At 40.0% G+C, this 17,265-nt stretch overlaps 1 protein-coding gene and 1 long non-coding RNA gene across 4 annotated transcripts in view; one reads left to right on the forward strand and one right to left on the reverse strand.

Moving 5' to 3' along the window:
• The window catches only part of SLC30A5 (solute carrier family 30 member 5), a 28,583-nt gene extending 24,500 nt beyond the window's left edge, over positions 1 to 4,083 (reverse strand). Inside the window, exon 1 of the mRNA XM_082457198.1 lies at positions 3,702 to 4,083. Coding sequence (XP_082313324.1) covers positions 3,702 to 3,787 — 86 coding nt within the window. The 5' untranslated portion in view covers positions 3,788 to 4,083. The remainder of the gene's footprint in view (positions 1 to 3,701) is intronic.
• A 69-nt stretch (positions 4,084 to 4,152) lies between these two features.
• The window catches only part of LOC309658595, a 31,589-nt gene continuing 18,476 nt past the window's right edge, over positions 4,153 to 17,265 (forward strand). For 2 of the 3 annotated variants that reach the window (XR_014262293.1, XR_014262294.1), the window contains exon 1: positions 4,153 to 4,267. This is a non-coding gene — a long non-coding RNA (uncharacterized lncRNA). Of the gene's footprint in view, positions 4,268 to 7,173; positions 7,271 to 17,265 lie in introns of all 3 variants that reach the window. The other variant, XR_014262295.1, reaches the window with a different exon arrangement.

The raw sequence follows: 17,265 nt of genomic DNA on the forward strand, positions 1-17,265 counted from the left end.
GAAGCAAGCTGTGTCCATCGACAGATGAATGGATAAAGAAGATGTGGTACACACACACACACACACACACACACACACACACACACACACACAAATGGAGTATTACTCAGCCATAAAAAAGAATGAAGTAATGCCATTTGCAGCAACATGGATGGACCTAGAGATTATCATACTAAGTGAAGTAAGTCAGACAAAGACAAATACCATATGATATCACCTATACATGGAATCTAAAAAAAGATACAAATGAACTTATTTACAAAGCAGAAACAGACTCACAGACATAGAAAACAAACTTATGGTTACCAAAGGGGAAAGGGGGGGGTGGGAGGGATAAATTAGGAGTTTGGGATTAATAGATACACGCTACTATATACAAAATAGATAATCAACAGGGACCTACTGTATAGCACAGGGAACTGTATTCAATATCTTATAATAATCTATAATGGAAAAGAATCTGAAAAGAATATATATATATATATACATATATATATATACACATATAACTGAATCACTTTGCTGTACACCTGAAACTAACACAACATTGTAAACCAACTATACTTCAATTTAAAAAAAAGAAAAAGACTAAATAGAATTATGAAGCAAGGAAAGGGAGGGGGAATTTCAAAGTACGGAGAGCAGCATACGCAGAACGCTAGTACTGGGAAGGACCTTTGAAGAAAAGCTCAGTTCACCAGATTACGCTCATAATGATCAGAAGTCATCAAGAAAACGGCAAACTATATTTAATATACTTGTTTTAAAAAGATGGGGCAATATGTAAAATTATTTCTAAATAATTTTTGTTTAAAGTATTAACAAAACTTAAAAATTTGGCACTTTAATGGCAAGATTCAGTCATATGGAACATTAAGTATAATACTTCTTGACAATATTACTATTATGAAATTTCTGATACTTTATTCCCTTTTTAATTTTTAAAAAAACAGATTACGAAAGTAATTCCTGAGTAGTTGGTTGTTATCAAAGTTTTAAAGAAAACCATTCCCAATTTCCTCCTCATAGGTGACCAGCTGGGGACATCCTTCCACACCTTTTCCTTTGCATCTCCATGTATGGACAAGCACTTATTTTAGATACACTCACGTATTCACCATTGTACATATATATTTTGAAATTGTTATGTGACTTTTCATGTAATATATAGTGAAGATCTTTTATCATTATTAATTAGGAAAATTATTTTAACATTTAGCTAAAAGGTGAATACTTTGATTTTTAAAGTGTCAATTAATGAAGTCTTCCTGTTGGGCTAAAGACAAAACACTAGCTAAGGCCAAATAACCATATACTAATAAGTACACAATCCTAGTTCATGTTGTGGAGGAAAACATACTAAGGGGGAAAGCTCAGGTGTGAGGAAGGGAGGCTCTTAAATGGGGGCAGTGGCCCCTGAGCCACTCACTGACCCTTTGGGCAACTTAGCGGGATCCAATCCACCTCCCCTTAGTACCTGAGATGGCTTATATATCATTATCTGCCATTAACTAGTCTCATCAAAAGTATCACTGGTATTTTCTGTGAAGGGTTAGAAAAATCTCTGGTTCTTTAAATCTGAAATTACTGAAATTTGAGTTTGGGTTCAAACCTGTTTCTTGGGCTTTGCCCACTGTAGCAGCTCACAGTTCTCCAGTTAAAAAAAAACAAATTCAGTGTATGTAATTCAAGCTTGATACATTCAATAAATATTTAAGTGTCAACTGTGTAGAAGGCACTATAAATGAAGTTTGAGGTAACTGACTCCCAGATTAGTTACTAGGTGTGTGACCTTGGGAAAATTACTTTTCTATGTCCCAGTTACCTGATTTGAGACAAGGATGCAACTAATGAGTCTGTAGTGCTGTTGTAAGGATTAAGTGAGATGCTGCATGCAAAGTACCTGGAACACAGGAAGTACTTAATAAATGCTGGCTGTCACCCTCTGCCCTTTCCTGCAAAGAGGACTTATTGAAGCCAACATAGAAACATTTACAACAATTCATATTTGTGAATTCAGGAATAAAAATATCCACAATTAAAGGATCTGTTAATTAGCTTTTGTTGCAGATTATAACCATACTTTGATTTTTAGTCTACATAAAGGAAAACTCTTGCAACCTGGAATCTATTCAAAATTCAACCAGTCCTGAGTTGAATTTGACTCTGCAATGAACTACAATAGGAGCGCAGCTCTGCTAAGCAAATAATGAAAATAAGATGGCAAAGGACTGTTGACCACATCTAAGATAATGAGCTCTTGAGTAAATAAAAGTTTTGTATTACTTATTTAAAAATAATTTCAAGTTACAGAAAAGGTGCAAGAATAGTACACTCTTCACCTAGATTTTCTAATTGTTACATACTACCTTATTTGCCTTATCTCTCTCTAAAGACAAACTTTTTTTTATCTGAACTATTAAAGAGTAAGTTACATACATCATGCTCCTTGACCCCTAACTACTTGTATTCCTAAGCCCATTTCCTTTTATGAAATCAGTAGAGTTATCAACTACAGGAAATTTAAAATGGATATACTTTCATCTAATCTATGGTCCACATATCAGTTTTGTCAACTAACCTAGTACTATCCTTTACAGCATTTTCCTCACTATTAAATCTACACCAGAATCACCTATTGCATTTAGTTGTCACGTCTCAGTAAATAATACCTGACAGGCATTGTATTTTACAAAATGAGTTGCTCAAAATAGACTAGAAAATTAAACTTGTAACTACAAAAAATGCAGCTGATTTAACTTCTGTTCCAGCATTTCACACAAAAATAGTTATGTTAGAAATGCTATTTCTACAGTTCCAAAGAATTTACCGAAACAACCATGTCTCAAAGGAGGTATCCAAGAACAAAAAACACTGAACTAATCTCATTAACCTTATTAAATATAAAGGCAATGAAAACCAGTTCCAATCAAACTGTTGGGCCGTATTTTATACATCTTGCGACACTACCTCAGAAATTAGGACAGGTCATGAAGGACACAATGGAAAGTGATCACTGTAGTTACTTACTTCTTGGGGGTTCGTGGGAACATTGCGGGGAGGGGAGTAATGGGGACTGTTTCCTTTTTATTCTACGAATTTCTGTACTGTTTGAATTTTTTGACAATGAGCACACATTTCTTACTTAATAATAAAACAAAATAAGCGAAGAAAGGAAAAGAAAAACTAGATGGCGGGCTGGATTCTTGTTTTGCGGGGTTAACCTGAACATCAAAGTTCATCTGTTTGTACTTTGGTTTCTTCGCCTGAAGAGATGATGGTGACCCTTCCTCTAACTTACGCAGGCGGACATCAGAAAGGTTAAGCATCACCAAACTACTATTTCAGGGAGAAAGAGCTAACAGAAATGCTTCTCATAGGTCAGAAAAACCTCTCACGTGAACTGGCCGGCAGTTCTAAGGTTAACGGTCTGCCCTGAAAACCAGAAACTCAAGCAGAACCTTCCCGGATCTTAGAGCATTCATTCTGCAGCGGGGAACGGCGGAGCCAATGAAAGCTGTAGCGGGAGGGAGTACGGAACCGAGGAGGGCGTTCCGGGCTGTCAGCCGGACGGGAGGGACGCCGGGCCCCGCGCGCACCCGGGAGGGTCCGGGCAGCGGCCGGGGAACGTGTGTCCGGAGCGGCCGGGCAGGCGTGGGGAGAGAGCGGCTCCGGAGGCGGGAGCCCGATCGGTCCCTTACCGAGCGCTGGGCACGTCCACTGGCCCGAGGCCGCCGCTGCCGCCGCCGGGGCCGGCTAGCACGTCCCCGCCGTATTTCTCCTCCATCCCGGGGATCAGGAGCCGCCGCCGCTGCCCCCGCTGCGGGGTCTCCTCATGTCTCGCCGCTGCCGCGGAACACCGGGCGCAGGCGCGTCACTCCCCCATGCCAGCGGCCCCGTCGGGTCCCCGAGACCGGCCCGCTGCCTCTGTCCCCAGCTCCGGCTCACAAGCACACGCGCGTCGGTACTAGGCCGCGGACAGTTCCGGCGCCGCCGGGTTTCCCGGAGGCTCACCGGATCGGACGGGGCCAGGCCACGTCATCGGGCCCAGCAGCCCTCGCTCTCGTGGGAGTGCCCGGCCCTGCGCCTGCGCACAGTGTAACACTCGCCGTCCCCTCCCCTTCCTAAGGCTCTTCCTACCGCTGGGCTACGGATGGAATCCTCGCCCCCTATCAGCTCCTCCCATTGACGAGGCCTGAGCACATACCTGTCCCTGCAGCGCCACCTATGGGCTGTCAGGAATACAGCGGGTTCTTCTGGAGCGGAGGTAGGGGACATAGAAAATGCACAACTTGCGATTAAATAGAATAGAATTTCTTTTAAATTCTGGCTCCTAAACTGTGTTACCTAATCCTTGCACATCAGTAAACCTAGGCAGGTAGGACCAGGCTTTATTAGAGTTATTTGTCTGTTACTAAAAAGTTAAGAAGGTGGGCTCCTGTGTCTGTGTTGGTTTGAATCCCAAATCTGCCATTTACTAATTGTGTCACTTGGCCTTTCTGTACCTCAGTTTTCTTATCTGCAAAGTAAGAATATTAATATCTATATCATAGGGTTGTTGGGAGGATTGTATGTGTTAATATGTGGAAAGTGTCTATAACAGTGAATGATACATAGTAATCAATAAATGTTAGCTATTATTATTATTTATAGGGAAATTTGAGGACTGGGATATGGAGATGAAAATGGGGTTTTGAACAGTTTAAATTATGATGAGTTTACAATACTCCACTTAATTCGAATGTACATAAAGACTCTTGGTAACATATAAGAGAATGAGGAGTCATAGTCTCTTCCTGATGGGACTTCATAATCTACTGTGGAAAATATTTAGCAATTTGAGAGCAAGACCTAGTTGGCAACATTACACGTTAAAGGCACAAATGCTAAGGTTTCCCAAATAAGGTGTGATATGGGTATAACCAGAAAAGACTCACTGATAGAAGCTGATCTGGAACTTGGATAAGGTTTTGGATATGGGAGAAAAGCATTGTGGGAAGATGTATCCTATGTGTAGAACACAGAGGAAGGCATGAACTTTAAAAGCTAAAGATACGTATTCTCCCGTTTGAGGCAAAGAAGAGAGCAAAGATACAATACTCCATCAGTATGTTGGGGTTTTAAATTCAGGTTGTTTGTTTATTGAATTTGTACAGAAATGTCCATATCTTTTGCCTGCATTTGGTGATAATCATTGACTTAGAATGGAGTAGATCAGGTAAAGCCTAACAAAAAGTGACATTCTTGCTTCACTTTCTTGAAGTGACTTTTTTGTAGCATTTTTTTTTTTGGTAGCAATTTCTTTGCAGAATTGCTATTTTCTAACCCAAATGGCAGTGGTAACAACTAACTATTATGTTTTTCTAGAGCTAATTCCATTCCTTTGGAGTTCAGAGAACTAGGTAAAATGACATGTATACATTGAGATTAATTTTTATCCCCAGTGGAGCTTGAATTCAGTTGATATTTGATTTGGTTAGAATTAGGACATTTTTCTTTTAGGCTAATATGTTTCCTGTTTTTCTGCGGTGGAAGGAAAAGTGTCTCTGTTTTCTTTCTTCCTACTCACTTCTCAACCCAGTCCAACCTGGCTTCTACTTTCTTATTTATTTATTTATTTATTTATGGCTGTGTTGGGTCTTCGTTTCTGTGCGAGGGCTTTCTCTAGTTGCGGCAAGCGGGGGCCACTCTTCATCGTGGTGCGCGGGCCTCTCACTATCGCGACCTCTCTTGTTGGGAGCACAGGCTCCAGACACGCAGGCTCAGTAGTTGTGGCTCACGGGCCTAGTTGCTCCGCGGCATGTGGGATCTTCCCAGACCAGGGCTCGAACCCGTGTCCCCTGCATTGGCAGGCAGATTCTCAACCACTGCACCACCAGGGAAACCCCTGGCTTCTACTTTCATCATTCTTCTGAAGCAGCTCTCTCGTGGATATTTTTGAGCTACATATTACCTTTTCTCTCTATAGCTTTCAACATAGTTGATCTCTCCCTCCTTCTTGAAACATTCTCTTTCCTTGGTTTCCAGAACCCCACATTTGGTTGTCAGAGGAAGCTCAAGTTCTTTATGTCCAAAACTCATGATCTTTCTGCTAAACCTGATCCTCTTTTAATGTTTCTTACTTAATTGGATGACACCATTTATTCAGTTTAGCAAACCAAAACGCAGGTGTCAACCTTAACACCTCCCCTTCCTTATGGTCTATATCCAGTCCATCACCAAGTTGTGTCATTTTTTACCTTCTCAATATTTCTTGAATCAATCCAAAATTTTCCATCCTCATCTCCACTATCTAGTTTAGATGACCATCATGTTTTGTTTAGACAACTACAGTAACCTCCTTACTAGTCTTTCCAAGTTCTCTCTTTCCCTTCTCTACAATCTGTTTTCCACATTCTGCCACAGTAACAGTAGCCTATTCCAGTCGCCAATCTTATCGTGCACTGCCTGCCCCACCCCACTCTACTCTCCAGCCTTCCAGTGGCTTTCCATTACTCTTACAACAAACGCAAATCTTTAACATGGCCAACAGCATCCTGTATGGGCTTGCCCTAACCTATCTTTTCAGCTTCATCTCATATCAAACTGCCTCCTGCTCTCTGGATTCCAGTCATCCTTTTCTCCCTTCAATTACGCTGTTTCTCTTCTAATACAAGACTTTTCTCAGGCTAGTTTTCATGTGTAGAATGCATACCATCTCAACCTTTGCTTGTTAAGATCCTACTCACTCTTTTTGTTTCAGGTTGAGTTCTCTAGGAAGCAGACTCTGAGATGGAGTTTAATGTGCAAGATATTTATCAAGGAGTGCTTTTGGGACTAACAACTGTAAAAGGGAGGGAAAGGAAACATAACTGGGCAGAAGGAGAAGTCGAGAAATGGTGCAGTCCAACAAAAGCCGCAGTAAACCTCATGGAGACATTGGGAGCTAAAATGATCCTCGAGGAATATCTTACATTTTTCTTCCCTAATACAATCTTTTATAGGTCCAGGATTCATCCAAGATCATGTATTGCTTTTAATTGCCATGTCTCATTAGTTTTCTTTTATCTGGAACAGCTCATGGTCTCTCCTTTTTTTCATGACCTTGATGTTTTTGAAGTGAATGGGACAATTACTTTGCAGAATGTCTGTCAGTTTGTGTTTGTCTGATGTTTCCTCATGATTGGATTCTAGGTATGCATTTTTGGCAAGAATAACACAGAAGTGATTCTATATTCTTCTCAGTGCATCATATCAGAAGGCACGTGATGCTGACTGCTCTCATTAACTGGTAAAGTGAACTTCTATCATTTGATAAGAAGACATCTGCCAGATTTTTCAATGTAATGTTAATGAATAAGTATTTTGTCTGGAGATACTTTGAGACCATGTCAAGATTCTGTTTCTGATCACACTTTCACTCATTTGTATTAGTATCCATTTTTGCTCCTTGACCAAAACAATTATTACTATAAAGTTTTTCAAATGCTAATAATCCCTTCCATCATCTCTTCTACATTTATTAGTTGACCCTCTACTGTCAGGTAAAACTTTCCTGTCCCCTCCCACCCTACCATTTATCTATCTATCTATCTATCTATCTATCTATCTATCTATCTATCTATCTATCTATCTTAGTATGAGCTCATGGGTTCCTATTTTATTAAACGGATTATAATCAACTGCTGTCACTCTTTTGATGCTAAAATTGTCCCAAATTTAGCCAGTGGGAACCATTTGGCTGGTTCCTGTGCCATTTTGACATATTCCTATCATTCTTTCAGAATTTCCATACTTTCTGGTATAAGATGTTCCAGGTTTATTATATACTGCCTTAGCTCTGGAATTAGCCATTTCTCCAAGGAGCTCTGGTTCCTTTTGAGGAGAATGGTATTTAGAAACCAAGGTCTATAGATGCAACTAGAGATTATCATACTAAGTGAAGTAAGTCAGAAAGAGAAAGACAAATGTCATATGATATCACTTATATGCGGAATCTAAAATATGATACAAATGAACTTCTCTATGAAATAGAAACAGAATCACAGACATAGAGAATAGACTGGTAGTTGCCAAGGAGGAGGGGGGAGGGAGAGGGATGGTTTGGGAGTTTAGGATTAGCAGATGCAAACTGGTATATACAGAATGGATAGACAACAAGGTCCTACTGTACGGCACAGGAAATTCTTACGGTGATAAACCATAATGGAAAAGAATATGAAAAAGAATGCATATATGTATACATGTATAACTGAGTCACTTTGCTGTACAGCAGTAATTAACACAACATTGTAAATTAACTATACTTAAATAAAACAAAAACAAAAACAAAAACCAAGATCTAGGTGTTGGATATCACATTGCTGCTGGTGTACTCATTGCTTCTTTGACTTCTCAGTGGACAGAGTTAGGAATTATATATGCTCAGCTAGGTGTGTGTGTGTGTCTGTGTGTGTGTACATAGGTATATCTTTCTATTTATTATCTATCAGAAACCAAAAGTTCATACTGATACCTTCAAGTACAGTCCAATCTTAGATGTTTTATCCTAGACTTTGCCCTTTCTATGTTTGTATCTCTCTTCCCTGGGGTGAAAAATCTGGCTCCCAAAAAAGGTTAGGTAAATTGTCCAAAATTATGTAATTTGTAAGGCAAGGCTCCCCACTAACTGGGCAAAGTGCACCTCAGTGTCAGCTGTTTTGCTCCTCTCTTCCTGATTGGGTGAGTGATGCCTGTTCCAATGATGTAAGAGAACCCGATGGGGAGGGCCTGTTTTGTAAGCCACCTCCAGGAATCTGGATCAAAGAATATGGTGGAAATTGTCATGAGTAGCAACTTAGTGCCTTCTTCCTTCCTTGTAATGAATACTTGTTGAGTGCTTACCATGAGCTAGGTCCAATTCTAGGTAATTGCTGGGTTTCCCAGAAGCAAACTCTGAGATGAGGATCTGTGTGAAAGTAAGTGTTCCCAGGAAAAACTGGTAGGAGTGTGGGAAAGTGGGACAGGAAAGAAAGGTGAGCAGGGATGTGATATCAGGTTCACTCCCACTGGGGAGCTTGGATTCTGTGAAAGTCCCACCTCAGAGGGTCCTGATCCGGGGTAAGGTGTCTTAGTTCATCTGGGCTGCTACAACAAAAATACTGTAAACTCAGTGGCTTATAAACAACAGATATTTATTTCTCACAGTTCTGGAGGCTGGGAAGTCCAAGGTCAAGTGCTGGCAGATTTGGTGTCTGGTGAGAGCCTACTTCCTAGTTTTTAGACAGTGCCTTTTCGCTGTGTCCTCACATGGTGGAAGGGGTGAATAGCTCTCTGGGGTCTTTTTTTTTAAGGGTATTAATCCAAATCATGACCTAATAATCTCCCTAAGGCCCACCTCTTAATACCAACACATTGGGGTTTAGGATTTCAACGTGTGAATTTTGAGGGAGTCACAAATATTCAGACCATAGTATAAGGCTATTTTGGGAGCAGTTCTTCAACAAAGAGATGAAAGTGCTGGCTGGCTATTAGGAGTGCTCCTGGCATGTGTAAAAATGTGAAAAGGGTCAAGGGGATATGGGCAAAGGACTTATTGATGATAATGTCCACTACAAGACTACATATATTTTGATCATTTCCTACATTATATATTCTACCTTCCCAAGGGTGAAACCAAAAAGCTCACATTCCCAGACTTCCTTGCAGCTGGGCATGCAGCCTGAGGCATGTGACCTGGGTTTCACTAGTCAGACATATCCAGGTGTGACATGACTTCAGCTGAGGAGCAGGAAGTTGGGGCATTGATTTTTCTACTCTGGAAAAGGATCCAGTACTTTGGAAATAGCAGTGGCAGAGCTTCTGTGGTCCATTTCTGGGGGTCATTGGTGATAAGTGGCACTGGCAGTGGTGTTTTGGGCAGAGTGGCCTTCATGGCATGGTTGGACCTTGTTTTTGGCTGCCTAGCTTCAGAGTCTGGCTCTATGCTCCTCTAAGAGATTCTTTGATGTACCCAATGCCCCTTAATAAATTCCTGCCTGAACTAGTCAGAGTGGAGGTTGCTGTTTGTAATTAAATCACTGAATGGTACAGGTGATATGGCAGCAAACCTTCAGTAGCAATAAGCAGCTAAAAGATTTTGTAATTGCATATTTTTTCAGACCGAGGGGCAGTATGATGCTCATGAAAATCAACTCTTAAAATGTTGCACCGTAGTGGATAAAGCTACCCCAACCTCATCAGATGACTTCACTTGATGCCAAACATATTCTTATCCTCTATTTGAAAGTAGAAAAAGAAAACGAGACAATGTTCAGTAACTCCTTATCCATCCTGACCAGGTAGGAAGCAAAATGGAGGTGTGTATGCCCTGGAATTCTCAGGGAGATACTGGGCTTCACAATACAACTGCAAAGCTATAAAGGGAGATGAATAGTTTTAAAGGTTTGAGCTCTTAGCAGTTAGAGACTCTAATGTGTGTAATTTCTTTAGCAGACATTAAACGTGGGCAGTTAAAAATGCAAAACACTAATTATCTACAGGATGATCAGGAGAATGCAAATGAGGAGATGGAGGGAAATAATTGATAGACATTTTCAACTAGCAGATCAGAATTTTGCAGTGGATCTTGAAGTTTCATTATAATTGAGCCCCAAGTTTTTCAAGAATTTATCTTGCCATTCATCCATTCATATACCCAGTAATCAAAAAGGAAATATTCACTGAAAGCCTACTATGTGCCGCTACCAATTATATCCCAGAGTGGAGGAAAACACGTTGTTACCCTTCTTCTCAAAGTGATTAGAAATTTAACTGGTAGCAACACACTGTGGAAAACAAACTTAAAAAAAGAAACTTGTTGGAAGACAATTCTTTATGGGTCTCTTGTGTTTCTGCATGTCTTCTGAGCAGAAGCATTGATAGCTTTTGCTCTAGGCTGTGTTTTCAAAGATGTTTGTACAGCAAACAGCCTTGGAAGATAGAGATAATACCTCCCTCTGGAACAGAGGGAAGATTTGTTTGCTGTTCAGGATAATAAAGATAATGCCTCCCTCTAGGACAAAGGTTGGGCAGGTTTGCTAGCAGCTTCTTTAAAAGATTGGGGTTTCCTAAACCCTCAGCTGCATGCTTAGTATCCACCTAGGCTGCCATGCCTCACCCCCATGGGATTTGGGGGTGGAAGAGGCAAGGCAAAGTGATGCAAACTTGAGGTTCATGCTGCCTGCATTTTTGCATACCCCCAAAGAAAAATAAAAGGACAGAGATTTCAGGCAACTTTATGAGTTAAAAATTATATATCATTGCTATTTAATTAATTTATTTTAAAAAAATATTTATTTATTTATTTGTTTAGTTGCACCGGGTCTTAGTTGCGGTAGGCGGACTCCTTAGTTGCAGCACGTGGGCTCCTTAGTTGTGGCATGTGAGCTCTTAGTTGTGGTGTGCATGTGGGATCTAGTTCCCTGACCAGGGATGGAACCCGGGCCCCCTGCGTTGGGAGCATGGAGTCTTATCCACTGTGCCATCAGGGAAGTCCCTCATTGCTATTTTAATTAAAACAAAAAAATTTTTTCACCATTGAGTTTGAACATCTGTTGACATATTTCTTGGCTTTTCTGCCTCATTTTCAAGAGTGTGGAAATTGTTTTTTGATCTTTCTAATTTTTCTCTTAAGGGAATTGTCTTTTGCTGATATTAAGAAATAAATTTATAAACAGGATATTAAGGAAATTACTTTGACTCTAATTCCAGCTTTGCGTTCCTTGCCTGGATCATGTTCAGGTATAGTTTCTACACTGTTCTCTGTATTCTCTGAACCACCACTTGTTGCCGCCCACGTTAGTCTTTCACCTTAACGTATTCATGATGGCTGGGTGGTTGGCCAGTGAAAACTAGACAGGAAAGAAGTCAGAAAGGTCAAACTCCCGCAAGATTGGCTGGAGAAGAGTCATCTGTTGTCAGGTAGGGCTGGATTGTTGTGCTGACATATTCTGGTAGAATCACTGTGATAGATTGCCATCTTGTCACACCATCCCCCTATTCAGGGGCCTTCAGTGACTCCCGTGTTCCCAGACTATGTAAAGTTTCGACCTCTCTCCTATCTCCTTAATTTGGTTCTATCCTTCCCTTCCTATCCAGCCTCATCACTGTCTGTTCTGTAGCACTGCACCCGGGCTTAAAGGCACTTCAAGATGCCAAATCCTTCAGTGGCTCCTTATGTGGAGTCAGGGTTGCACATTAGATTGGAAATGTGTTAAAGCATGGTTAGATTTGTACTTTAATCCATTTTTAGGACTTCACTAATAGTGAAAGAAATGCAAATCAAAACAGAAAATATGCTGTGGTGGGCACAGACGTGTGTGTCCCAGATCCCACTTCAAGGTGGGACTTGCCCAGCTGTCAGCTCACAATCCTCAGCTCTCAACTCCTCCTGGACGTGCCTCAGCTTCCTAGGGTGGCCTGTAATGGATGGCTGATTGAGGCGGGGTTACAGGGCCTGACTATTTTGTCTCAATGCTCTGCAACTCTGATAGATCATATATAATCCAGAGCACATCCTGGGGTTGAGGCTCCGTGGAGCCTGGATTGAAGTTCCACTTTTCTCTCTTCCTAGTCCTGCTTCCCTCCCACTCCCGTAGGTGTTGATTCCTCACAAGTATCTTGCATGCAAATTCCAAATCAGTGTCTGCACCTGGAGAACCCAACCTGCATAATCAGATCCTTTTTAAAATGTTCAAATCATTAAACATTAAAAAAATGGACAAATCTGATTTAGAAGGAGACACGCTGGAATGTTGACAATAATCTTTGGGCAGAAGGAATTTGGTTTTAATTTTTTTGTTTGAACTTTTAAACATTTTCTTAATTTTTCATAATGAATTGCATTTCATTCATTCAATATTAATTACTTTTATAACTTGAAAAGTAGTACTCTAAAATTATATTCATAACGGTATTATTCATAGTAAAGGAAAAACTAGGTACCACTCTTATCAAAGCACAAAGTGCACAGCAGGCAGGGGCTGTTGAGTTTAGTCTCAGTACCTCAGTTAACATATGAGAAGATTGAGGACACGTGAGATAGGTAACCTGCCCAGACAGGGTCATATAAAGAGTAACTGGCAGAATAAAAATAACGCTATTTGCAGCAACATGGATGGACCTAGAGATTATCATACTAAGTGAAGTAAGCCAGACAGAGAAAGACAAAAATCATATGATATCGCTTATATGTGGAATTAAAAAAAAAAAAGATATCAATGAACTTATATACAAAACAGAAATAGACCCACAGACACAGAAAACAAACTTATGGTTACCAAAGGGGAGAGTGGGGGAGGGATAAATTAGGAGTTTGGGATTAACATATACACACTACTGTATATAAAATAGATAACCAACAGGACCTACTGTATAGCACAGGGAACTATACTCAATATTTTGTAATAACCTATGAGGAAAAAGAATCTGAAAAAGAATATATATATGTATGTATGTATGTGTATGTATGTGTGTATATATATATAAAACTGAATCACTTTGCTGTACACCTGAAACTAACACAACATTGTAAATCAACTATACTTCAATAAAAAAATAAAATAAAATTCTATACACACACACAAAAAAGTAACCGGCAGAGATGGGAAGAGAAGGATTGGGATGACTGGCCTTCATTCTAGGGTCTTTTCCTATGGCCTCTTCTATCGTGAATGCCTATCATAAGGGAAGAGTTAAGTTGATTTTGGCGTAGTAATTTTGGTGCATTATTACACAGTCATTTAAAAAGATAAATATGCAGACAGTGAAGAAATATGGACCAGTATGAAATAATGACAGGTTTTTTAAAGGTAGACTATGATGATACCAATCCTGACTACAATTGTCTTTTTAAAATATTTACATAGGGACTTCCCTGGTGATGCAGTGGTTGAGAATCTGCTTGCCAATGTAGGGGACACGGGTTTGAGCCCTGGTCCGGGAAGATCCCACATGCCGCAGAGCAACTAATCCTGTGCGCCACAACTATTGAGCCTGCGCTCTAGAGCCCGTGAACCACAACTACTGAGCCCACGTGCCACAACTTCTGAAGCCCGCGCACCTAGAGCCCAAGCTCTGCGACAAGAGAAGCCACCGCAATGAGAAGCCCACGCACTGCAATGAAGAGTAGGCCCCGCTTGCTGCAACTAGAGAAAACCCTCGTGCAATAACTAAGACCCAACAACAAAGACCCAATGCAGCCAAAAATAAATAAATTTATTTTTAAAAATTTACATAGATATACTTATTTCATGTGTTTATTATAATCAATGTTTATACCATAATGTTCTACTTTTAAAAAGTATTTAAAATTATTTTTATCCTTTCCAACTTTTTATTATAAAAATTTACATACAGACAGCAAAGTTGAAAGAATTTTACAACGAATACCCACATGTCTGAGACCTAGGTTCTGCTATTAACTTACACTATGCTTGTTTTGTCACGTGTTTGTTCACCTACCCATTTGCTCTATTATATTTTTAGCTGCATTTCAAGGTCAATTGCAGACATCAACACACTTCTCCTAAATACTTCAGCATGTATATTATTAACTAAAGTTCAATATTTGCTTACCAATTTTGTCTTTTGATATAAAATTTATGAACAATGAAATGCACACGTATTAACGGTACATTTGCTAAGTTTTGACAAATACGTATGTGTTTGTAACCCAAACCGCTATCAAGATACGGCCTATTACCATCACCCCACAAAGTTCCTTCATGTCCCTTCTCAAACAGTCTGCACCGCCACCTAACAGAGGAAACAACTACTTTCTTTTTTTTTCCACCATAGAGTAGATTAGTAGTTCTATTCTAGAACATCACATAAATGGAATCCTGCAACGTGTTCTCTTTTGAGTAAGGCTTCTTCACTCAGCATAATGTTTTTAAGATTCATCATGGTTGCCGCATATATCGGTAGCCTATTATTTTTTCTTGTTGTGTGTTTTGATACTTTTCAGTGTATGAGTTAACAAAGTTTATTCATTCTCTTATTGATGGATATCTGGGTTGTTCCAGTATTGGGACATTATGAATAAAACTGCTTGGAACATTCTTGTACAAGTCTTTGTGTAGACAGGTGTCTTCTTTTTTCTCGGGAGTAGAATTGCTGAGTCACAGAGTAGGTGTATGTTCTGGTTTACTAAGAACATTCCACACTTTATTCCAAAGTAGCTGTATCGTTTTGCAGGCCTACCAGCAATGTATGAGTTCTGGTTGCTCCACATCCTCACCGTGTTTGGTGGTATTAATCATTCAATTTTAAGCCTTTCTGATAGGTGTATAGTGATATCCTATTTAATTTACATTTCCCTGAAGACTAATAAGAAGTTGAGCACTTTTTCATATGCTTATTGGCCATTTCTCTGTCTTCTTTTGAGAAGTGTCTATCTGAGTATTTCACCCAATTTTTGATTGGACAATTTGTATTTTTAAACTGAGTTGTAGGATTTGTTTTATTCTGTACATACCATTCCTTTGTCAACAAATGTTTTGCTGTATTTTCTTCCAGCGAAGAAGATAAGACTTAAAAAAAAAAAACCAATCTCAATACTAACACCTGGATGTTTATAAATTATTATTATTATTATTATTTTAATTTTTATTTATTTTATTTATTATTTATGGCTGTGTTGGGTCTTTGTTTCTTTGCGAGGGCTTTCTCTAGTTGTGGCAAGCGGGGGCCACTCTTCATCGCGGTGCGCGGGCCTCTCACCATCGCGGCCTCTCTTGTTGCGGAGCACAGGCTCCAGACGTGCAAGCTCAGTAATTGTGGCTCACGGGCCCAGCTGCTCCGCGGCATGTGGGATCTTCCCAGACCAGGGCTCGAACCCGTGTCTCCTGCATTGGCAGGCAGATTCTCAACCACTGTGCCACCAGGGAAGCCCTATAAATTATTTTGATAGAAAAACAAAAAAAAATAGCTGAGCTTTAAGTGGAGAGTCATTCAGAGGCTCTCAGCTCTGATACCTCGTGTGATTGCTAATCCTAAGCAGGTTTCCCCACTATGCGATAAATTCAGGGCAGAGTCAATATCGTATCTATTTTTTTTTTTTTTCCATTGGTACCTGGTAAAGTAATTTAAAGCCAGAAATTTCTGAGTGAATATTTTTTCGTGGGTTGAAATCCAGTGGTGTTTTTGTTATCTGAAGAACAGGAATGGGATCTTTTGTCTTTAGTCACAGTTTCAATATAGACGATGATATCAGCTCTTGGTCATTATTGATTTGCTGTGGTTTGTTTGCTGTTGAGCCATCTTCAATCAGGAGTGAAAGACAGGTGCCATACATTTAAAAAGAATTATTTCAGAAGAGACTTGTCCTTTCTTGAACTCCTTAAACTCCCTTTCTCTCACTCTCTGTGTGTATTCTGCTTTCTCTCTACAGGGTAAGCAGTTTGAAAACAAGGGTGTATCTCATTTGCATCTCCAGCTCCTCCCCAAACTGACATCAGGGTGCCTTGCACATAGCAGAACAATAAACACCTACTGAATGGTGAATAGATACATAAAGAAAAAAGAAAAATCAAAACCAGATTTCCCTGATGACGCAGTGGTTAAGAATCCACCTGCCAATTCAGGGGACATGGGTTTGAGCCCTGGTCTGGGAAGATCCCACATGCTGCGGAGCAACTAAGCCCGTGAGCCACAACTACTGAGCCTGTAGAGCTGCGTGCCACAACTACTGAAGCCTGCGCACCTAGAGCCTGTGCTCTGCAACAAGAGAAGCCACCGCAACGAGAAGCCCGAGCACTACAATGAAGAGTAGTCCCCGCTCAGCAACAAAGACCCAACACAGCCATAAATAAATAAATAAATAAATAAATAAATAAATAAATAAATAATAAATAAATAGAAAAATCAAAACCCAAACACACAATATATCAAGCTGACACAAAAGAAAGATTAAGGAGGGACTTGCCTATGGTTTGCACATCACAAATTGCAATTCCTCTGCTATTTCCAAACAAATTCATTTTGCTGGGTAAAAAAAAAAAAAAACTATTAATGAGCTATAAACTTACATAGTTTCCTTATTCAGTGAGGTGTTATTCGAACACGACTGAGAGGTGAAGGCTCACTCCGAAGTGCCTTTTGGTCACAATATTCTGCAATAGAGACCAGCTTCAAACACTTGTTGTAGTTGTTCTTTTTTTTTTAAACTTTATTTATTTTTTATTTATGGCTGTGTTGGGTCTTCTCTGCTGCGCGTGGGCTTTCTCCAGTTGTGGCGAGCGGGGGCTACTCTTCTTTGAGGTGCTT

The sequence above is a fragment of the Balaenoptera physalus genome, assembly GCF_965194825.1.
Source record: "Balaenoptera physalus genome assembly, chromosome: 3".
Taxonomy (NCBI): Eukaryota; Metazoa; Chordata; class Mammalia; order Artiodactyla; family Balaenopteridae; genus Balaenoptera; species Balaenoptera physalus.